The sequence below is a fragment of the Scomber japonicus genome, chromosome 2 (genome assembly GCF_027409825.1).
Source record: "Scomber japonicus isolate fScoJap1 chromosome 2, fScoJap1.pri, whole genome shotgun sequence".
NCBI classification, from domain to species: domain Eukaryota; kingdom Metazoa; phylum Chordata; class Actinopteri; order Scombriformes; family Scombridae; genus Scomber; species Scomber japonicus.
The window spans coordinates 35049837-35073390 of record NC_070579.1 but is presented as its reverse complement, the minus strand read 5'-3'; the positions used below and the strand labels follow the sequence as shown (position 1 = coordinate 35073390).

Sequence of the window (23554 nt, the reverse complement as noted above, 5' to 3'; positions counted from 1 at the left end):
AACATGAAATAACATGTAGGAAAACAAAAATGGGAATTGAGTTTTGAAAGCTTTCTGCCCAAACTGTGTGTGTGTGTGTGTGTGTGTGCACGTGTTTTGGTACCTCTTGGGGACCTTTTCTGGTAGAAACACCGACCTTGTCGGGACCAGTTGTCCTCATGGGGATCATACCCTAATCCTAATGAGGCAAGATGTCATTTCTGAGGTCCTGTTTAAGGTTAGAAGTAAGGTGTGGGTTGAGGTTATGTTAAGATTAAGGTCAAGGTTTTGATTAAGATGTCCACAATAAATGGAAGTCAATGCAAGGTCCCAACAAGGATAGCTGTGCAAATGTGTGTGTGTGTGTGAGAATGTGTAGTCCCATTTCCACCATAAAACCGGCCTGCCAGACAGAGTTTACTCAGCCAGCCGAGACAGGAGTCATAAAGCAACAATGACGCAAGTCCAGTCCAAATGAGAGGCTTCTGGTGACATCTGCTGACTGAATTATAGGAGTCCACTTGACAGCCCAAGATCAAAATGAAATCCATGCCTATTGTATTTTAACTGGAACAACATTATGCTGTACACTGGCCTCGAAAGCAGCAGGGGAATCAAATAAAGTTTGTTTTTTTGGCATGAAACCTTGACAATGAGGAGCTGGGCTAACTGACAAACTGTGAGTTCATATCTGTTTGCTTTTTTAAATTTATTTTGTGACTGAAATAGAAGAAAAGAGAAATTGGTCTACCAATGAGACAAAAGACAAATAAATGTTGCTGCTTGCTTGTAGATAATCAAAAATATAAACAAATCAGAATCAAATCAAATTAAATCTTATTGCAATAATAGCTACACACACACACACACACACACACACACACAGGTGTATCATATTATCCACCACTGAGGATGTTTTTGATTTCTGGCCCTGGCACTGGATGGTGAAACACCTTGTAATTTTGTGCCCGGTCGTTACAGTGTAAATCCTGAAGATGGCGCTGTTGAAACAAAATTGATGGAGTAGAACAGCGCAGCCAGCGGTTTGACTGATTGATCCACATGTTTTACTACTCTAAATCAACTATACTCTTCATCACAAGACGGGTATACGAGTATAGCTTCCTCTCGCTGATAATAAAATCACATAAAATCATATCAGAACCTGAACACGCGCTCTGACAGAGGGGCCACCGTGTTAAAAATAACAATAACTTGCTACCTTTGCTGTGACTTTTATTCCGACCCAGAGGAGTAGGTCTGAGCATGCGCACTGCATCGGCTCTATGGGGACGGGGAGGACATCACGGAAAAAACGTAGCAGCAGCGGCAGCACCACAAACCCCACGCCGAGATTTTCGTCTCTCCGCTGCGCTAAAACTGCGCGACGAAAGCGGCCCAACGACTATGCCCGGTGCGGCGTTAAAGTGCGGGACGACCACTTGACAGGCCTGGGCGAGGTCTTAAGCCGTTGCCGGGAGGGTGAAATACATTTCTTCTTATGGGAGCAGCATGCGGGAAATGGTCGGAGGTTGCTGCGTGTGTTCAGACGAGCGAGGCTGGGCTGAGAATCCGCTGGTTTACTGTGATGGACACGGCTGCAGCGTCGCCGTCCACCAAGGTAACATTAGCCGCCTGTTAGCGTGTAATTACCGGGGGCAGCTGTGGAGGCAGCCGGAGCCAGAGGTGCTGGTGGGTCAGTCGGGTTTTTGTAGGTGGGTCTGTCGCTGTCTACGTGCGTGTTTGTTGCTGTGTATGTGTGTGTATGTGTGTGTGTGTGGGAGGGGTAGGTAGGTAGGCGTGCTGTTTGTTGTTTCCTCTCAGCACACATGATTAAACACGCAGGGCCAAGCGGGGTGACACCGAGCTAGGATGGCGCCTTGATGGCACTTCAGTTCTGTGTGTTTGTGGCTGTCTGGCCGCTGTTCACCACACACTGCAAGAGGCGTGTTTTTTTTTTCTTCTTCTTCTTCTTCTTTTTTTTTTTTTTTTTTTTTCTTGCGACAAAAACTGCCCGGCTAGGCCCGCCGGTTTGGACACTGTGATGCCTCGTTGTGTTGCTTTTTAATGTAACTATTAAAAAAAAAGAGGAGCAGTTAACTTCCAGGATCATATTTCTCACTGTTGTTGGACCCAACTTACTTGAGGTCGATGTAGATTGATGATGAGGGGGCTTGACTCTCTGCAGGTTACATTACTGAAGCAGAGCTGCTTTTTCCTCCTAAAAGTCAGATGAAGTGCTGTAAAATATAAAAAAGGAATGATTTGTTAGAGGCTGACACAGCAGTTAGAGTTGAGAGTCGTTTTCATAGCTCATTCATTCATATTGAACCTCTTATCAAAGTCCCATGTGGATAAAAATGTAGATTTCTTTTGAAGGATGAGGTGTTTAAGATGACAGCAGCTATTAATGAAAGGAAACTAAAATAAAGGAGATATATGTGAGACCTTATCTGATCATTATAATTATGTATGTGTTGGAAAACTGTGGATGACCATATAACAAGAAATCGTGACATTGACCTGTGTGTGTGTGTGTGTGTGTGTGTGTGTGTGTGTGTGTGTGTGTGTGTGTGTGTGTGTCCCAGCATGCTACGGAATTGTCCAGGTGCCCACCGGCCCGTGGTTCTGTCGGAAGTGTGAGTCACAAGAGCGGGCGGCACGCGTGGTGAGTTATGCCAACAAACACACACACACAACATGACACATTCATCCTTTCCCTGCCTTTGTGTGCTAACGCTCTAAAAACGCTCTCCCGTCTCCATCCACAGAGGTGCGAGCTGTGCCCCCACAAAGATGGCGCCCTCAAGAGGACGGACAGCGGAGGTAAATGCTCTCCTGCTGTTTTACCTCAGCTTTCTAGACTCTGATGATGAAACAGCGGGACAGCATCCTCACATGAAATAGAAATAGACCCTCTAGCGTTCCACTTCCCCCAGTAACCCGCCTCTGTTTTCTCCCCCGGCAGGCTGGGCCCACGTCGTGTGCGCTCTCTACATCCCAGAGGTGCAGTTCGCCAGCGTCCTCACCATGGAGCCCATCATCCTGCAGTACGTCCCGCACGAGAGATACATCAAGGTACTGTCACACACACACACACACACACACACACACACACACACACACACACGCTGCTGACGTGCGAAGCGAGCAGCTGTTAGTCTGCAGGACTCCTTTAAAGTCTTGAAACTTAAATTTAGGATATCAGGTTTCTTTTCTGCGTCCCCGTGAGGCATGAGAACAGCACTGATGGGACCACGCTTGACAGTTTTTTCACACTCATATAATTAAAGCAGCTAAGCCACAAAAAGAGGTGTCAAACTTATGACTTATGTTCCACCTGAAGTTTTAAAAGCGTCACATCCTCCCAAAAACATTGCACCAAAGGCTCAGTCACATTCTTGTGTACCTGTTCTTATATTTTATTCTGGAAAAGTTCTTTTAAATCTTATATATTAAAGGAAGTTTACTCAATCTCAGATGTCATATTGGAATCTATATGATGAATACTATTATGAAGTACTAATGCAATGGCTAACACAACTCAGACAGCGAGTATCACCAGTTTTTCCATTAGTGTCAACAATCCCATTTAGGAGACATCCATCATAAAAAGAAGAAAGATTTCTCGGCCAACAACAATAGCTTCAACACAGCCTGAGACATGTGGGAAGCAGCACAGCACAGTCATGCTTTTCCCTTAACAGGAAAAACACACTCCACATCTCTCTCTCTCTCTCTCTCTCTCGTTCTCCACCCACACGTCCTCCGTACCAGCCCAGAGCACGATGCGGCCAGGAGGTCACGTCTGCTCTTTCTGGAGGTAGCTGAAAATCACTGTGGGGAAAATTGGGAGATTTCCCAGCTGAAGCAGGACTAGACGAGGCAGGTCGAGCGAGAGAACAAACCAAACAAAACATAAAAAGAAAAGCTCGTTTACAGTTCGCGACTTGTAACGTCAGTGAAATATGCTGCAGCGATGAGTCAACGGACAGAAAACGAGGTGAAAAAAAGTCAAAGAAAGTTGCAGCTTCTCAATCAATCAATCATTTCAGATTTTAAACAAAACAACCGTCGATTTGAGCTTTTGAGCAGTTTTTGACATTTTAGAGATAAAACAGTTGCTTGATGAAATGAAATATAAAGTGATAAATTATAAAAAAAATCATTATTTATAACCCCAGCGGAAACTCATGAATTGATAATGTCCACCAAGGAATTATCTTAAGCTCTAATTGTATTTAATCTCCATGCATGATAAATGAACTCTGGCCCCTTTCAAAATAAAACCGCTCCATGCCGCATGCTGACAAAACACACAGATAAAAGGACCTCACACAGAGTCCTAACACACATCCTGACACCAGCTCTTGAAAACAGACCGGGTGTATCCATCATCACACATACAGTCATGTTTAGACGTATAGAAATCCTCTTTTTTTTGGAACGTTTTGTACTAATGTTGATTCTTCTCACCACAGTAAAGCAAACTGTTAAACCGCAAATGAGTCTCGGGCCATTTACAGCTTTGTCACACATCAGCTGTCTTGTAACTTTATCCATTTGTGCCTCCTTTTTTTTTTTTTTTTTCATGTCTCTATACAATAGTGTTGGCAGAGGGAGCGAGCTGCGTACCCATCATGCACCAGCCAGAGTGCGGCTCTCAAAGCAATGCGCATTAGACAGAAATCAATATTTGACACATGGACTCACTGGACTGAGCAGCCAGATGCTGACATGCTGTGTGTATATGTGTGTGTGTGTGTGTGTGTGTGAGCGCCTGCATATAAATGTACACATGTGAGCGTTTGAGTGCCCGGTTTCATATTACTGTGTCAGCTACAGTAAATTGCATGCAGCTTTTTCTCCCCTCCCGTCCGAGCCATTCATCCACATTCTGCTGCCTGCATTCCTAGACATCGTTACAAAGGACAGCGAAAACTTGAGAAGCCACTCTTTTCTTTTTTTTCTTTTCTTTTTCTTTTTTTTTTTTCTTCTTATAACGCCCGACGCAGTTATGTCTCCAGCCCTTTTATTACAATCGGCGGCATCCTCCGATGGGTAACTGAGGAGCGGAGCAGTGTGAGAGTGTGTGCGTGTGTGCGCGTGTGGAGAGGAGAGGAGGAGAAGAGAGGAAGACAGAGGAAAAGAGAGGAGAAAAAAGAAAAGAGAGCTGAAGCAGAAAAGGTAAAGAGCCCGCTGTTCCTTTGTCCCGCACCTGTTGCTAGGCCTCTTCTGCCCCCCCCACCCCCTCTCCTCCATCCCCTCACCCCTCCTACCCAACCCCACTACCAGTCAGCCTGGCTCACTATGGGGGGAAAAAAGCTGAGGAAGAAGTACAAAAGCAGTGTGTGTGTGTGTGTGTGTGTGTGTGTGTGTGTGTGTGCGCGCGCTTATATTTATTACATGTCAGTAAAGGCTGATGCTGCTCTCACGCAGGATGTGAGGATTCCAGCCTTGAGCTTTTTTTTTTTTTTTTTTTTAAATCATGAAATCATCCGATATGTTTTTAGATCATCATTTCATCAGGACACACACACACAAAAAAAGCAAACACGCAGCCACTTCCAATCGCTTCAGAGTCGGCTTCTTTTTTCGCAACATCCCAAACATCTGGTCAACAGTTTTGCGGCAAACCGGTTGTCGGGAAACCGCCCCCCCCCCACACACACACACACATACTCTCTCATCTGTCGTCTTGACAAGCAAAACTTCCTAATCATTTTTATAGCCGCGGCCGGACTCACATTAAAAGGCTTTTCATCTTCGCCGCGCTGCCATCACAACGCTTCACTATAACTGTAAAAATAACACCAGCGTTTGTCTCAGGAGCTCTCAAGCTGCACCACACAGCCTTCAACCTTTATGCAATGTTTTGGAACGTGAATAATCCAGGTTAACGCAGCACCTGTTAATTCTAATAACTTATTCATAACTCCCGTCTGTCTCTCCAATGCCTCACCGAAGACATGTTACATCTGCGAGGACCACGGGAGGGAGAGCAAGGCCGCCTGCGGAGCCTGCATGACCTGCAACAGACAGGGCTGCAGACAGGCTTTCCATGTCACCTGGTAAGTGTTAAAGGAAGCGTGTGGAAGAGTGTGTGTGTGTGTGTGTGTGTGTGTGTGTGTGTGTGTGTGTGTGTGTGTGTGTGTGTGTGTGTGTGTGTGTGTGTGTGTGTGTGTGTGTGTGTGTGTGTGTGTGTGTGTGTGTGTGTGTATGTATGTGTTCATGGTTGCGATATTCTTTCAAAGGATTATGCACAGGGAGCTGTTGCAGTGTCACAAAGTCTTAGTTATGATCCCGATCATCCTGAAAGAGCTGCAGCAACGATCCCACAGAAAATAAAATCTAATCTATATATTGATATCAAATATTGAGTTAAATGATTTGTATAGAATAGAGTAGGTATAAGTGCTCCATTGGGACAATTTCTGTAACTTAGAAGTCACATCTTTTTTGGAGCAAAGGTCAAGAGTTGATCACATTTATTCTTTAAGGTTTAGTTGAATCAAAATGTTTATAATATATCTCCCATAGCTGTATTTACTTCACTCCTCCTGCACTTTTTCCCTCACTCTTTCTCTCTATCTCTTTACATTTTCATTCACTTGCTTTATTTGTTGATTCTGTCCAAGCTGCAACCGATTCTCATCATTATATAAAAGTTCAAATCAAGGACAAATATTTTTGTGTAATAACAAAAAGGCTCTCAGGTGGCGTTCAGGTGTCACTGTCGGGGTCCTCTTTGCATGTGTGTGTGTGTGTGTGTGTGTGTGTGTGTATTCTAACCCCTGTCACCCTGTCCAGTGCTCAGATGGCCGGTCTGCTGTGTGAGGAGGAAGGCCCAGAAGCCGATAACGTCAAATACTGCGGATACTGCAAGCATCATTACAATAAAATGGTAAGGACAACTGAGTAGAGGCTGTAAACTGACATTATTACACAAAACAGTGGAAACACCTGAGAATGTTGTGCATGATGAGGTAGTAGAAGCTACAGAAATGTGTTTTGCTGGTTAATAATGATAACCGATGTCTAACTATCATGTAGTTCATCAGGTTTTTTACTCCAATAATCAAACTCTGTTGCTGTTTTGTTTTCACATCATTATTCAGTACAGTGGCAGATGTGTACAACTATCTCTTGGCCAGGCACGCTGATTTCCTGGAGTCTCCGCCGGTTTCCTGGCAACCTCACGGTGACGACAAGACTCCAGAAAGTCACAGCAGCCAGCCAAGAAATATTCAGACACATAACCCATGTTCAACGGAAATGTGATGTTTCTACACGTTGGTTTCTGTACGGATTAAACAAGAAGAGATGTAACTTTTGGACAGAGCTAGTTTAGCTGTTTCCAGTCTGTAGGAAAAGCCAACTAGCTGCTGGCTGCTCTTCTCATCTAACAAACAGCAAATTAGTGCATTTCCCCAGAATAGTGAACTATTTCTTTAAGGCATTATTTGGAGAGAAAAAAAGCCCAGCGTGTGTCAGGTTTTTTTTTAACATTTAGTCTTCAGAGACTCTAAAGTTTTACTGTCTTCTTTTTGGCTTTTACAGCAGAAGAAGCTGCGCTCCAGTGAAAACACAGGTAGCACCTTCACTCACTCCAGAGGCCGCTCCACCTCTCCATCACAGGACAAACACCACCACCACAGACAGAGGAAGGTAAGAGACACAGATGTAGTTTTTTTTTTTTTCTATTTTATTGTGTTAATAAGTGGCATAGAGGCCGGCAGGAAATAGGGAGTGAGAGAGTGAGAGTGAGTGAGTGAGTGAGAGTGAGAGAGAGAGAGACTTGCAGCAAATGTCCCTTACCGGAATCAAACCAGGGACGCTGCCGTCACTGCCATCCGCTGTCACCACTGGGCTCACAAGCTTACACTTACCAAGAGCACAGAAACCTTTAAAGCACCAAAAACGAGCATCACATTTCAAGTCTAGTCAGATCTTCTAGTCTTGTTTACTTCTTTTATCAGATAGTTTGGATTTAGATCAAATTTGTGACTATTTTTACTGGCACAAAGCTCTTGTGCGGCTGCCAAACAACATTTGAAGTTGAAAACTTGGGCAGTTTCCAACATAGTGTTTTGTCCCCACTGGCCCACTTGGCCGGTTGATGAGAGTTTTACTGGACCTTTGTATATTTTCACTGACTCAGCAGCCAAAACATGAAAAAAACTCTTTTTTTCCCATAATTCTGGTGAATTCTTCATTGTATACTTAATACATACAGTGAAGAGTGAACTTCTCTTTAGATTTGGTTATTTTCTTTTAGTAATGGATATGTAATGATGGTATTTTGCACACATGTAAAATAAGCCTGGGCGATATGGCTAGAATCAAATATCACAATGTTTTTGACTGAATACCTCAGAGATGACTATTGGTGCTTTTTCATAAATAATCATCAGTAATGTGGATCTAATGACTAAGTGGATAAAGGCAGATAATAGAACAGTCTATTAAGCCCAGAAAACAGCATTTTGACTGTAGCGCAGCCTTTAAAAGCAGGAAAAGACACTTATTCTATATCACCATATTATGATATTCAAAATCTAAGACCATATCTATAAAATATCATGATATCAATATAATATTGATTTATTACCCAGGCCTAATGTAAAATATGAAATTAGGCACATATTGGCTCAGTAAATGAATAGTGTATTTGTAGGTTTAATGTAAAGGCAGATAGTGTTGAACAGTGTTGGGGAAGTTACTCAAAAAATGTAATCTATTACACATTACTCATTACTTTACTTAATTATTCCATGTGGAAAGTAATTACACTACTAGTTCCATTACTTTTGGCTTACTCCTTAGCAACACCGGTGATGATGTGTAAAAATATCAACAGCTAAAATAATGAGTCTTGACCATCAGAACACCATGTTGAACACATAATAACTGAAAATAACTAAAATAATAATATAGACAACATGTTTCTCCTTGGAGTCAGCACAAGACTGGCTGGGCTGAAGATCCTCTACACAGAGCCTCTAGATGGAGTTTCCATCCTGACATAACACGGGTCTGATAGCTCCTAGACACTTCTCCTGTCTGATGACGGCCGTCCGTTTACTATTAGTTTAGTTTGTTTCTTAAAGACAGAGATTAACGAGCAACACTCGAGCTTTGGCTGCTTGGTTGGGATCTGCATACACTCAGCTTGAGCATTACTGTGGATGCATGAGTGTTTTGTTTCTATTGTGTTACATGAGAGGTCAGGAAGTTGTACTGCAAGCGTGCATGAAAAGCACGTTTGATCATTTTTTTTATCCGCCCAATGTATGCATAATAATGGAAGAACTAATGTAACACAAGTAACGCCATGTTTGTTTGTTTTACAAAACGCATGACATTACTGCGTTACAGGTAAATGTAATGTGATTACATTACTGCGTTACAGGTAAATGTAATGTGATTACAGTAACACTGGTGTTGAATACTAAGGGAGAAGAGAACAGAAGACATGATAACTAAACAATGAAACATTTTAGTGAGTATGGACGGCCTTGATAATAAACTTTGAGATGATGCTAAGAGATGTGCAGAAATGTTCTCCTTAACATAGCAGAGTGAGAGAAAGAACAGAACCACATTTGTTTGTGCCTGCTTCATGATTCACCTGTCCACTACAGACACAGAGCTGAGCCGGAATGAATGAATGAAAACGAAACAGAAACTAGAGAGAGTTATGTCAGACCATGTTTGACTGCTTCTGTTGTTAAAAAAAGAAGGTGTTGTTTCAGTCATTACTGAAGCTCAGGTGTTATACTGGCTGCTTGTGGACTGGCTTATTTTTGTTAGAGCCACTCTTGTAAACACAGTAGGATGTGGTTTTAACTCTTTACTTCCTTGTACGTCGCCGTTTGCTCAGAGTCACAAGGACAAGATTCGACCAAAAGAGCGCCACAAGAAGTCATCAGACAGCCTGGGCCCCTCTGTGACCACCAGCAGTATAGACAAGGTACGAAGGTGACTCCAGATAAAAGAGTCGGCTTTGAAAGTATAATAGTAACTCACGCTTGTGTTTTTATGATCTGTGTGTGTGTGTGTGTGTGTGTGTGTGTGTGTGTGTGTGTGTGTGTGTGTCTGTGTGTGTGTCTGTGTGTGTGTCTGTGTGTGTGTGTGTGTGTGTGTGTGTGTGTGTGTTGGGACAGATCTCTTCCAGTCATCACAGCAGCAAGGACAGCGAGGGAAAGTCCAAGAAGCTGAGCTCACACAGCCACGGTCACCGGAGCAAGAAGACAGGAAGCACCGGCAAGAGCTGCTCCTCATCCTCCTGCTCCTCCAGTCCGTTCAACACAGGTAGAACACAGAGAGAGAGAGAGAGAGAGAGAGAGAGAGAGAGAGAGAGAGAAATGTAGAAGCAGCACACAGTCACACGAGTCACACCTCATTAAGAGAAACCAGTCTGAATTAGTTTACATTTGAAATGACGCCTTTGTTTCTCTCCAAGGCGGCTCCCTGTCCTCAGCTCAGGACTTCCACCAGTTCTCATCTTCCTCCCGCCTGGAGCGCGACCACGACCGAGGAGGAGGAGGCGACGACCACAGCGGCGAGGAGCGCAAGGAACGCCACAAGAGGCCGGCGGTGCCTGAGGACGACGACGAAGAGGAGGACGACGAAAAGGAGGCGGACAAAGACGACGAGGAGGACGAAGAGGAGGAGGAAGAAGAGGACGGCAAATACCACAAGCCGCCAGCGCTGACCCCCGCCGACGGGCCCCTGGCGCCGTCACAAAGCCACGACCGGTCCGACGGCAACTCGAGCCCCTTCGAGAATAAGGTGACCATCTCCACGTTCGGGTCCATTATGCGCATCACGTCCACGTCGGGGCTGGGCAGCAGCAGCAAGATCCGCAAGATCTCCTCCTCATCCTCGTCGTCGGGGGACTACAAGCCCTCCAAGTCCATCTGCAAGGCGTCCCAGCTGAGCACGCCACCCATCCTGGAGGAGGCGGGGCCGGAGGACAAGGCGCCGTCGTCGTCAACGCCGCCGCCGCCGTTGCCGCCGCTTCCCAGAGAGCGCCGGCACCGCGGCAACAAGAAGAGTCGCCACGGGCCTGGCCGCCCGCGGGGCAGCAAGAACCGAGAGAGGCGAGAGGAAGAGCACCATCACCATCATCAACACGCCCCCACCCCTGCCCCCGCCGCCGCCCCCCCTCCTCCACCGCCGCCGCTGCCCCCCCCAGCCTTCACCCCTTCTCTCTACACCAGCCCATCTTCCATCCCCCACCCGGCCTTCCCCTCGGCGCTGCCTCCCGCCTCCACTTCCTCTTCTTCCTCTTCCACAGCCGCCACAGTCCCCTCCACCTCTTCCTCCTCTTCCTCTTCCTTCTCCTCATCCTCAGCCGGCAGTTTTTCCACAGGCCGAGGCAACTCGCTGCTCGGCTCTGGTGAGTTTTTTTTTCTTTTTTTCTTACGCGAGCGGGCGGGTGTGTGTGTGCATATGTGTGGTAACCCTCTAGTTTCCTGTGTGTGTAGGGGGAAGAAGAAAAAAAAATCACTTATCTGCCTACACTTTGGTGTGTTCATCTTGCAACTCGAGTCTTAAGTGTTGAAATATTTCCACTACGCCGGTGCCAAGTCAGCACCAGAGCAGCAGCTTATCTGTATCCAGTATCAGGCCGTCACACTGTAGTAAACAAGACAGTGGAAGTAAAGAGCCAAGTGGGACAAATAAAGATACAGTCTCACTCCACCACGGTTTTAAAATTCAGAATATTTAGCCGACGTGGTACTCACTGTTTATTGAATCTGCAGCAGGAGAAATATTATCCTAGATAGCTCTGTGTGTGTGTGTGTGTGTGTGTGTGTGTGTGTGTGTGTGTGTGTGTGTGTGTGTGTGTGTGTGTGTGTGTGTGTGTGTGTGTGTGTGTGTGTGTGTGTGTAGATTTCCTGCCCTACTTTTACAAATTTGATTCTCACAAGCAGAGCAGACAAACGCTCGAGGTTACTCGTTGTACTCTTTTGGGGTTTTACAACTTCTGAGATGCTGGAAAAAAAAAAAAAAAAAAAAAGAAGATTGTAATTTATCTTCACTTTCTCTCCTATTCTCTCTCCCAGGTATCTATTCCAGTCTCAAGGACCCTCTCACGCTGGGCGGAGGCGTCTGCAGCACTCCTCTCTCCCTAGGCGGAGGGGTGTGCAGCACCTCCTTGTCCCTGGGAGGGGGCATGTGTAGCACCCCTCTCTCCTCAGGACTCCTCTCATCCCACGTCTCCTCGCTGTCCCTCCCGTCTGTCAACTCCGTCTCAAACACGCAGGTAAAAATAAAAGAGGTGAAAGATGATCAGAGCACACACTAAAAATAATTCAGTTATGTCTCATCATGAGGAACCAGTTTAAAAAAACCACTGTGGCTTTGTTTGACATGTGCTACTGTATAAATAAAATGATGATTGTAGCTGATAACAGTGTAACTATCTTCTGCATAGAGCCCAATGTGGAGAAATTTAAGGATCTTAATTTAAGATCACAGGAAAATATGTTGATGAAATATCACAACCTGGTTTATGTCACAAAGTTTGATCAGGATACAGTTCTGAAACCATTTTAAATATTTGAACAGCAGCATATAATCACACCTGTTGACCTCCTGGGTTAAAAGTGACCCCAGTCTGGTTTGACTGTTTATATAAAGCATAAGGTAGAAATGATCAGCCAATTCCATGAAAGTAGTGATGATTATACTTGTAAAGAATGTAGTGTGGAAACATCCATGTGATTTACAGGCAATTAGATGAAATAAATCCGTCTATCTGGTTTAAAAAGTCTTAAATAAGGTGAAATTTGAAAGGAAGATCAGCACAATTCAAGGAAAATTAAAGCTCAGATGAAATGAGGAAAATGCACGGACTGGAAAAGGCTCAGTTAATTTGTGCAGATGTTGCATCTCTCCCACTCATACTTTTACTCCTTAACATTTCTGTCATACTTCTGTTATTTTACAAGTCACTATCATATGAAGAGAAGACTTTTTTTCTCTCTTTTTTTTTTTTTTGCACTAATGTCTTTTCCAGACCGTGCGGACAATCGCTTAGTCAGTCAGTTGTTGATGTTCACTCTGCCTCCGTAGGTCCATCCTGGTTCCAGCACCTCCTACAGTCTAACCTCCACGCAACCTTTCGCCAGCTGTCTCTCCACAGCCCCGACACTGCCGCCACTACTGAGCCAAGCCCAAACCTCACTGCCAGGTTAGAGGATGCACACTCCGAAAAAAAAGCCTTAGCCACTCGTAGATCCACTTCCTCTGTTGTTAATGCTTTCTCACTTCTCAGAAACCGATGTACATATCTGTGCATCGAACATTACGTTTTGATGACACACATGCACAGTCATCCTTTTTTTTGAAGTAAAGTAGAAGTGAAGCTGACGGCTCTTTGTGTCCCTGTTCTTAGAGTCCGACCTCGATGACTGTCGCTTCCCGTGTCAGGGGAACTCACCGAGAGAGAGTCTCTCCTCACAGTATGTCTCATCCCTTTACTCTACTTTTTTTTTTTTATTATTATTAGTGTCATCCACGTAAAAACGAATGCACCGCACCATGATTTTTTTTAACGCCTCCCTCCCAGCGCTGCTTTAAATGAGCGAGCGAGGAGCAGAAGACGAGGACAGTAAATGACAGTTTCAGATGCTATTCATCCACCACATGAAAAAAGTAGTTTTGGATATATTTTCCCAGCACCATCGCTGCTGTCACATCAAGTTTCTGTTTCAGTAACCAGCAAGCAGGCTAACAGGAAAGTGGTGGCTGGTTAACTAAAGTGTGACTGAGTACTAACCACAGCTGCAGGGTATTGGTTGGTAGTTTTCCACTCTGACTGCAGCACTCACTTCTTACCGCTTCTCCCCCCCACCCTCCCCCCCTTGATTTTACACCTAGGTCTCCTATGAGCTGTCTTCCTCTTCTGTTTGACCAGAGAGACGGGTTGGGCGCGGGAGTCAGAGCGCGTCCCGAAAACGTCCCTCCAGCCAGCTCCCACATAGAGCTCCTGCTGGAGAAACACGGCAACGGAGAGATGGGAGTCAACAGTGAGTGAGCCTGAATACTCCTGACTCAGTGCCAGTATTACACAGATACAATACGTGCCAACTCCTAGGGGGGGTTCCAAGATGTGTGTGTGTGTGTGTGTGTGTGTGTGTGTGCGCGTGTGCGTGTCACTAGATTATAATTCAGTGTACTTTTCTTCTTGCTTCTCTCAAATTTTTGCTTCTTTTCCTGTGAAATGCTAATACTTTCACCTCAACCTGAGAAGAAAAACAAACTGCTCTCACCTCACAGTCACACACTAATGCCATGACATGATGGAGGGGCCACTCACTAGTAGCTTTATTTTGAAAGGTCACAAGCTGAAAGTGTGGGGACAAAAACATCAGGGCTCATACAAGACTGGACTGACAACTCACATTCATGTATATGCACATTAGAGCCCGACTGATACTGCAGTTTCAGGGCCGATACTGATATTAGGGAGTAAAATCAATTCTGATACCAATATATCGGCCGATAATTATATATATAATATAGGTACATTAACTTTAATTTTTAGCAATGATCCCTCACATGTATAATTAAACACAGATATGTAAGGGAGACATGATATTTTACAGTCAATTAACTTTATTGTATAAAATAATGAATCAATGCACTGAAACTGTAAACTTTAGTAATGATAAATAACTAAATAAATAAACAACCCAGAACAGTATGTATGTATTCACCTTGAGATCACATATACATAAAATGCTGCTTATATAACTTTAAAAAAAATAAAATCAGACAACATATACCCCGATAACGATATATCTGATATTATGGCCAATATATCAGCACTGGTGATAATCTGGGCTAACTGATATATCGGTCAGGCTTTAGTCCATGTTATTCTGTTTACTTGAATAGAGCAGTTTCTCTCAGTGGAAACACCCCATGGTGCTGTTTAGAGCTGATTAATGATAGCTCAGGATGCTGCCGCAGTAATGAAAGCAGCTTCTCATGTTCCTGGTGTTTTTGTTGAGCTGTCTCATGAACCAGGTTGCAGTCACACTCATTTTTTCTCCGGGGAAATCATCAGCTGACACTTGTTTTCTAGTCTGCTCTTTGAACCTTTTTCTGTCACCATCCTCCATATTTCCCTTCAAACTTATTTCACTTTTCTTATTTTCCACTCACCCTTCTTTCCTCTCCCATAATGCCACTTCCCAATATCGACCCCTTCTTTCTTCCCCAGCCCTCCATAATCTCTCTTAACTCTCATGCCCCGCAGTCTCCACCTTGAATATATTCCTCTGTGCCCTCAGGGGAGAGTTTGTTTTAAGACTAATGAGTGTTTACGGCCATTCCACACTGCAGAAATGAGAGAGAGGGAGAGAGAGAGAGAGAGAAGAGTGCGTTTGATCTCCCGCACTGCGATGCCGGGCACGCCGCAACGACAGCTCCATAGAAAATCAATTAAAAAGCATTTAAGAGGATGGAGCTGAATTTCTATTCAGACCTGATGGCCTTGGTGCAAAGTAACACTAGATCTAGTTCATGTCAGCACTTTATCACAGATTCTAGTCAAATTTTTTAGTTTTATAGCTTTGGTGGTGCTTTATAAAAAAAGATAAGTGGAATTAGTCAATGTAAGTAGGATCATGTCATAGTACGAAATGAACTCTAGTAGCAGCTTGGTGTGTTTTAATAATAGTATTGTTCTTAACCTGCCAACCGTTAAAGCCCCAACACCCTTAAAGTGCCAATTAGACTCATCCAGAATAGGATTGTGTGAGTTTGTGCACACTGTACACTACATGTACACTGTTTAAATTCATTCATTCATTCACTATTCTCTACTAATTAGTTTCCAGACAGCAGTTAGTTGAGATGAACGCATGACTATAATTTTCACATGTATGACTTCTTTTATGCCATTGGTTTTTAAAGGGTATTACGTAGTGTATATATTTCACACTTAAAACCAGGACATGGAGCTCTAGGTAGAAAGTACAGAGTCCTTTAGGACACACAGTCATAGTGTGGTGACCTCTTGTATTTTGCAGCATAGCTCTGCCCAGCGCCAAGCAGGGGCCTAATCATGCAGTGTAAGTGAAAACACCTGTGTGGGGGGAGCAGACCCTTTTACGCTGGACTCAAAGGCCTTGTTTAGACTGCCAGCTCAAATACGTCCTTTGGCACTTCCAGACTGGATCCAGATAGATTTTTAGAAAGTATGAACATTGAAAACTGTGTGAAATGTGATCTTTGTAAAATCAGATGTGAGTCACATTCAGAGGCGGTTTGAAATTCCAGTCAGAGTTCTGCAGATGAGTTTCAGTCCTGAAGCTCTGGCTGCTCCAATTTGATTTCAAAGCATCACTCGCACAACACGACACACCACAAACGACGTCAAACCCAGAGAGACGGAAGAGCATCAGAGCATCAGAGCATCAGAGCATCAGAGCATCAGAGCATCAGAGCAGAGTCAACAACAGTCTGTGAACAGATGCTGAAATAAATCATCTGCTTGCACTTTTGGGGGGGGGGGACGATAGATGCTTCCGCTTTGGAAAGCTGCATCACCGGAATACATAGTTACTCGCGCTTATTTTGTTAGCACAGCAACCCACGCAGATAGGTCAGTGATATGTGGATACACTTCTAAATAAGAGTGTGGACAGTCTGTCTCATAGATCTCATTTGACAAACAAATGTGATTCAACTGTAGTCAGAACAAAGCCAGAGAAAGCTCACAGCAAGCCAATGAGGACACTCTGCATTAAAACAACCACTCTTTAACAGCTTTGAATTGATTGTTATACTTCTCACATTGTTTGTAACGCCATTTATTAGTAGTTTGCAATGTTAAAAATGTATGTTAGTTTCATCAGCCACCAAATAAGGGAGAGAAAGATGCACCCAGAAGAAAGGAAATGTTGATATATATAGTGAAATCTAATGACTCCAGCATTTTATACAGTTCACTTAAAATAAACTGGCCTTCATTATCCATCCCACACTTCCTTCCTGCATCACATCCCACCACTTACCACCACACACACATGCCGTTTTTACTCCACTGAGCTGACGTGTCTGTGTGTGTCGTTCTCCTTCCTCCCCGCAGTCGTGGAGATGCTCCAGTCGCTTCACTCCCTGCAGCAAGAGAACCAGCGACTCCAAGACCAGATCCTCAGCCTCACGGCCAAGAGGGAGCGCCTGCAGCTGCTCAACACGGAGCTGGCCGTCTCTTTCCCTCCACACATTTTGTCCTTCCAGGGCTCCATGCACACCTCTGCCCAGATCAACTTCCTGTCATCCAACCAAGGTCCGATTCTTCATTTCCTCCATCTATTAAAAAAAACACAGTATTCCTCTGGTGTCACACAATACACCCCACCCCCCCCTCCCCTCCATCTACTGTTTTCATCTGTGTTTCTCTTCACTCCTTCAGTCCACCCGCATGTAGCATTTTTTCACTCATTTGTCAGATTAGTTGTGATGCAATATACATGGTTGTTAGTTAAAACCTTTTATTTAGTCGTTTTTTACCCTGTGATTGTTCCTCTCTTTTCCTCAGACCCCCTGAGCACCAATAAGAGTCCCCTGTCCAAAAGCTGCTTCTTTAATGACACCTCCTTTGTTACCTCCTCTGAGGTGAGAACCTGTAGATCCTCTATCACACACTTATATCACACTTAATCACACTTATAGCGAAACAGACTTTTTGTGTTGTAGCCCCAGTACAATGATGATAATGGTAACAATGATGACTGATACATCACTGTGTTCTTTTAATGTGTTTAGATCATCATAAACTGAGGTTTCATAAGACTTAAATAGCTGAAATGCATGTGTCTCTCCAGGAGCTCCACTCTGGTAGTCCGTCCCGCAGTAGCTCCTCCCTCTCCTTCCAGAGCACTCCTCCTCCTCAGCAGAGCCCCGCCTCCTTCGGTCAGCCCCTGCTGAACGGTCTGGGTCGAGGTCTGAACGACGGTCTGGGTGCCATCGGTCAGGCGGCCGGCTCGGCTCTGCCCGTGGTGGGCGGGCTCATGGCGTCCCTGGCAGGAAGCCCTCAGCTGAATATGAACGGCGTGCTGGGCAGCCTGAACGGTGTGATCCAGTCCCCCTTACAGAGCGCCCCTCAGCCCACGCTCCCGGCGCTGCGTCCCCAGCCTCCACCACTCAACCCCCAGGCGATGGCACAGGGCTTTCAGCTTCCCAAGTGTGTGAGCCCGTATGTACCAACCCTGTGTTTAAATGAGCTGAAGGTAGAAATCCACCTTAAAGGATGAGTGTGTAGGATTCAGCAGCATCTAGTGGTGAGATTGCAGATTGCAGCCATCTTGAATAACCCTCCAACTCATGCTCCATTCTGGGCTACTGTAGAAACATGGTGGTGCAATATGGTGGGCTCCATGGAAGGGGACCCGCTCCCTATGTAGATATAAAGGCTCATTCTAAGATAATGAAAGCACATTTCATATTTTCTGGTGATTACAGACATAAAACATACTGATGGATATTATATTCAATTTCTATCAAGTGTGTCCACTAGATGCTTCTAAATTCTAAACACTGCACCTTTAAAATCAGAATAGCCAAACTAACAGAAACACCTCACAATGTAATATCACAGCCATGTAAATACCAGCCTAACACAAAATGCTTTTTGCCATAATTGTTAGTTATTGATTCAACTTGATGGTCAGTACTAAAGTCATGGATTGCTGTGTTGGTAAGCATATGTGTAACGTGTTGTGAAGGGCTTCTTGTGACTATTAGCCAGCAGCTGTTTTCAGTGAAAGAGCTCTAAAAGCGCTACCTGCTCAGCACCAAACGCACACAGTTAATGACTCACCGGTGAGCATAGTCCAGCCTTAAGCAGTTAAAGAAGCCAGATATTCCCCTCAGGAGTTCAGACAGACCAGAGACCAAAAAGTTTTACAGTGGGGGACCGCAGCAGTCATAAACAGCGACTGTTGTGTGTCAAAATTTTACAACATCCACAGTTTAATCACTGAGTTTGAATACTAACTGGTAGCATGTGTCAATGGCAGGAAAGTGGAACATAGTGGCCTGTTGGCTGAGCTCACACCGAGTCTCAAAACACCGCAAAGTTATATAACACTCCTATTATTTATCATTATTATCATTAGACTCTGTGTTACAGATGAAACAGAACATGAAACATACTGATATCAGTCCCAGGTTAGCTAAGGGTGCAAGTCTCCTCGCTTATCTGTGCAGGCGTGACCAGCTTTAATGTTATAAGAGTTTTTGAATAAGTCTATAATTGTTTGGACTTACCAGCGCGTGTGTGTGTATGTGTGTTCTGGTGCATAACATGTGCCCATGTGTGCGTTTCAGGTCTTCTCTCCTGTCAGAGCAGCAGAAGCAGCTTCTCCTCGAGCAGCAGCAGCAACAGCAGCAGCTCCAGCAGTTCCTCACGTCGCAGAACTTCACCCCTGTAATTATTCCATCCGTCACTGTACACACACTTTAATCACAGCAGCATAGAGTATAAAGAACTAATCTCCTTTTGTTCATTTTACACATGACCATTACAAAGTTATCAGAATGAAGTGTCCTTTTCTGATATCACAGAAGTGACTAGGCAATAAGTTCATTAAGCATAATGCTGGAATATTAAACATAAGAGTAAGACTTCATTTATTGTCAGGTAATAGAGTGAGGATAATAATATAATAATAAGTAGTAGCGGGTAAATAACTATTGAATAAGGAGTTCTCTTCAGCAACAGCAAATCAACCATCATTCATTTTCCTATTTGACTTGCAAAGCAGTGAAAGTTTTTCGGTAGGGGGTTGGAACAGGTTGGAATGAGTCAGGTGCTTGCTGTAACACCAGGTAGAGAATTCCCACCTTTCCCACTTCCCTGAATGCCCCACAAACTAGCTGTCTTCTCCCCCCTCTCTCTTTCTCTCTAGGAGCAGCAGGTGGTGGTGTGCCAGATGCTCCAGCAGCAGAGACAGAGGGAGCTGCAGCGCCTCACACTGACCGGAGCCCTCACCTCCACCCCCAACTCACCCATGATCGCCCAGTCGCCCAACCTGCTGTCGTCGGCAACGGCCTCCCCCCTGCAGGGCGGCCAGGGAGGAAGCCTGTTCGGCCTGCAGGACAACGCACTTCACAAGCCCGGGGTGAGTTCACACAATCGGGCTTCTCAACATCGTCTCCGTTAGGCTCTCACGTTTTTACAGTTTGGGAAGTTTAAAAAAAAAGAGAACTTGTGATCTTGTTTTCAGTCTGCAGGAGAGAAGGGCGGAGACAAGAACGGGTGACTTCTGCGGGTGACACGAGAGCAGCTCACATGAAGACATTGGGCGTCACGTCCACTTGGAAGAACTGAGGAACTTTTGAACGTCTTTCCTTCTCTCGTCGTCTTTCTCTTTACACCCTCTTTTATGAATGTATAACAGGATGGACTTAAACGTCAAGGTGAAGTTTTTCGTGTTTTGAAAAATTCTTTATATCAGAGGTTCTTCTCATAGGTTCTTTTTTTGTGTGTGTGTAGGCAGCTTTCAGAGAGCATGAATACAGTGGTCTCTCCTTAAATTGCACTAATTTGTTAGCTAGACCAATGGGGCTGCATATGTAGGCAGAGCCAGAGCTCCTGTTCATCCCCTGCAGGTGCGGCGGAGGCTCTCGGTTTTTGAAGCGTGAACTCAAGCACTGACCCGTTGATCCCACGAGTTTCACTCAGTCGGCGAGAATCACAGACTTCTGCCACTTCCTGCAACCTCAACTGTCTTCCTCGATATTTTGTCTTCCCTGTTTTGTTTTTTTTGTGTTTCTCGCTCCTACCCAAGTCTCATCCAGATCTTCTTATACGTCGCAGCCTCTCACAGGCACTTATTAATGTAAAAGGATAAATATTCTGTCTTTTTTTTCAGTGTGTGGTTAGTGGCGTTTCAACATTAAGCTAGTTATTACCTCAAGACTTTTTCCTGCCGCCTATTTTCCATTATTGAGATACGTGGTTCCCATTTTTGTGCTGATTTTTCATTACCGCAATAGCCTTCACTGGATATAAATGGCCACCAAAAAAAAAAAAAAAAATCTTGCTGTTAACTCTAAGGTATTAACTCATATCAATGTAAAAAATGGCACAGAAGCCACGTGTCTAAATTGGCGCCGTCGTCCACTAGAGACCGGCACCAGGTTTTATTTAACACCACAAACACGAGTTTCTTACACTTTTATATCCTTCCAGTTGCTATCGAGATTAAGCAGACGAAACCAAACATTTGGAAATTGTAAGTAAGAAATTCATTTTTTGTTTTTTTTCCTAAACAAGTGTGCACTTTGCATGTTAGTAGCTAACAGAGCAAATCAGCCATCAAACTCAGTACCTTTATAAAGGATGCTTGGTACTTACTAGGCCACTAGGAACTGACAGGTTTTTGATTTCTATGAGTATTTTGCACTCTGTCCTGAAGTCAGTTTTCTTTTTTGTTACTTTCATACATAGATATTCTTTTCATGTCCGCTAACTAGTTGTTATTTTTAGCAATACTGGATAGATAATGCCTTAATGATGCTAGATATACAGAGGAAAAAAAAACCCCGAGCCCAAAGGCTTACACTCTTGTCGTCTTTCTTTGATAGTGTTTTTTATCTGGGGGGGAAGGTGGGGGTACATGGAGGGGTACATTAGTACAATGACAGCACTCTTCCTAAAACCCATTTATACTTTTGATAGCTAAACTAATGATTTCAACAGTCGAAATGTGTGAATAATCGTATAGTGGTAACTGAAGTGTCAAATCATTTTTCTATTGTAATTTTTTTTGTGTTTCAGATGCAATGTTCTTGAGTTGTTTGTGCTTCAGAGAACTGAGAAACGAGGACTTATTGAATAATCGTACAGTGAAGCCTGCACAGTGGTGTCATAGGAGATAGCCGAGGACAGCCCAGATGTAAAGTTATTATTGAAGCGCTGTCACAACAGTGTGTGATAAATAGTGTAGCTGTTATCAGCTGTGAGGAATCGGTGGCTTGCCAACATTTGTTACTGTTGGCTTTTACACATCATGACGTAAATCAACGTAGAGACTATAATAAGCTTCTGTTTTCCCTCCACTCCACGTTATCATGTGATTTCTCCGTTTGGCTCCGTTTTACTAACGGAGCCACTCGCAATTCATCTTTTTTTACCTTCAAAGTGAGGTTATTTTATGTTTTTCTCCTGTGTTCTTTAGCAATACTGTCGGGTCTTTTTTGAACTCTTTTCTTCTGTTTGCAATCTTGAACATGATCTCCCATACATGTGATATCTCGAGTGCTAGATTGTTGCGTTTAGTAGCTTAATGTAGACGTCAGAAAGGAACTTCAAGCAGCTGACTAGTTGTTGATAAAATACTGTAGCAATGACAGAAGGAGAATGTCGATTATGTTGATTTAGACATGAGCCAACATGTTGACATGACTCCATGGGGGGAGGTCTGGAATTTACCAAGTACGTCCTTATGAGTCCAGACAAGACCATGTCCAAGAGATTGACTGAGGAGAGGTGTGAAGGATTTCTGAAGCGGTTTCTTTCTCATGTTGCACTGGGGCTCTTCGGGCCCAATTGTAAATCGTTTTTTAGTACTTTTTTCATTTTTGTTGGAATACGAGTTGTATACTTTAAAATGTTTGTGTAAAGACACATTCATTCTTTTAAGCTTTGAAGTTTGGGTAACCAAGATAATCCATGTTATGAATGTTGTACTGTGTATCTTTTTATGTATTGCAACATTTAAGCACCTAGCTCTGAATGAGGTTCGATGGAGAGTGAGTTACGTATCGGGATATGAATTGCATGAAATGCAGTGAAGTCTCTCAAATGTATTGCTAAATACCAAGTAATAAACTATGCATAATTTTAAATGCATTGTTCCCTGGAAAGAAAGAAAAAAAAGAAATTAAATGACATGAGCACTGAATTTTAAAAAGGACAAGCACGTTGTCATTGTACAGTGTATTTGTTTGAGAGAATTGATCAAAACAAATTTGACAATATTAAGATTAAAAATCCCTGTAAAGTATTTTGATATTTTTGTGTGTAAAATTAAAAGGACGGATTAAGACGACTTTTTTTGTCAATAAATGTATTTTACTGAGTTATTTTACGTTTTCTCTCGGGTTTTAATGACTATCTGTGCGTAGTCTGTCGTGTACTTGAAGAGGAAGAAACATGAGGATGAATTTGTAAGTTTTAACAGAAAAACACTGACAACACTAGAGTGTGATCCAGGCCTGATTTCAGGTCAATTACAATAGATGAAACACACCCCCCAGTAGCATGTTATTGTATTGCTTTATCCAGTAACCTACATATATTCTACAGTATATGAAGAAAGATGGTCTTACACATCTGGAAAAATGGAATCAGTCAGCAAGCTGTGTTAGTATTATTTAATTGTAAGGTACAGAAAGGTAAGGTTCAAATCCTTAGTTTTCTGGACAGATTTTAATTCTGTATTTGAAAGCAATATTTTCTCATAAGGCATAATTTATAAAGTGATTATATATGGCTGTATTAAAGGTTAATAAATCGCTAGCTAATGCTTTATAGATCAGT

The 23554-nt window shown here is 43.6% G+C and overlaps 1 protein-coding gene across 2 annotated transcripts; it reads left to right on the top strand.

The window, feature by feature from the left end:
* The first annotated feature begins 1285 nt into the window (after positions 1-1285).
* LOC128368588 (protein AF-17-like) lies at positions 1286-23063 on the top strand. Of its 2 annotated transcripts, none has more exons than XM_053329446.1 (20): positions 1286-1600; positions 2568-2647; positions 2751-2805; positions 2948-3057; positions 5947-6050; positions 6790-6883; positions 7540-7647; positions 9863-9952; positions 10146-10293; positions 10445-11383; positions 12054-12253; positions 13066-13183; positions 13388-13454; positions 13873-14021; positions 17093-17293; positions 17546-17622; positions 17832-18202; positions 19336-19435; positions 19917-20129; positions 20235-23063. In XM_053329446.1, exons 1-20 carry the CDS (start codon positions 1492-1494, stop codon positions 20268-20270), a joined length of 3369 nt encoding a protein of 1122 aa, XP_053185421.1. In that variant the 5' UTR covers positions 1286-1491; the 3' UTR covers positions 20271-23063. The 2 variants fall into 2 exon arrangements, with proteins under 2 accessions (XP_053185421.1, XP_053185413.1); XM_053329438.1 differs by having other exon boundaries at positions 20212-23063.
* The last annotated feature ends 491 nt before the right edge of the window (positions 23064-23554 follow it).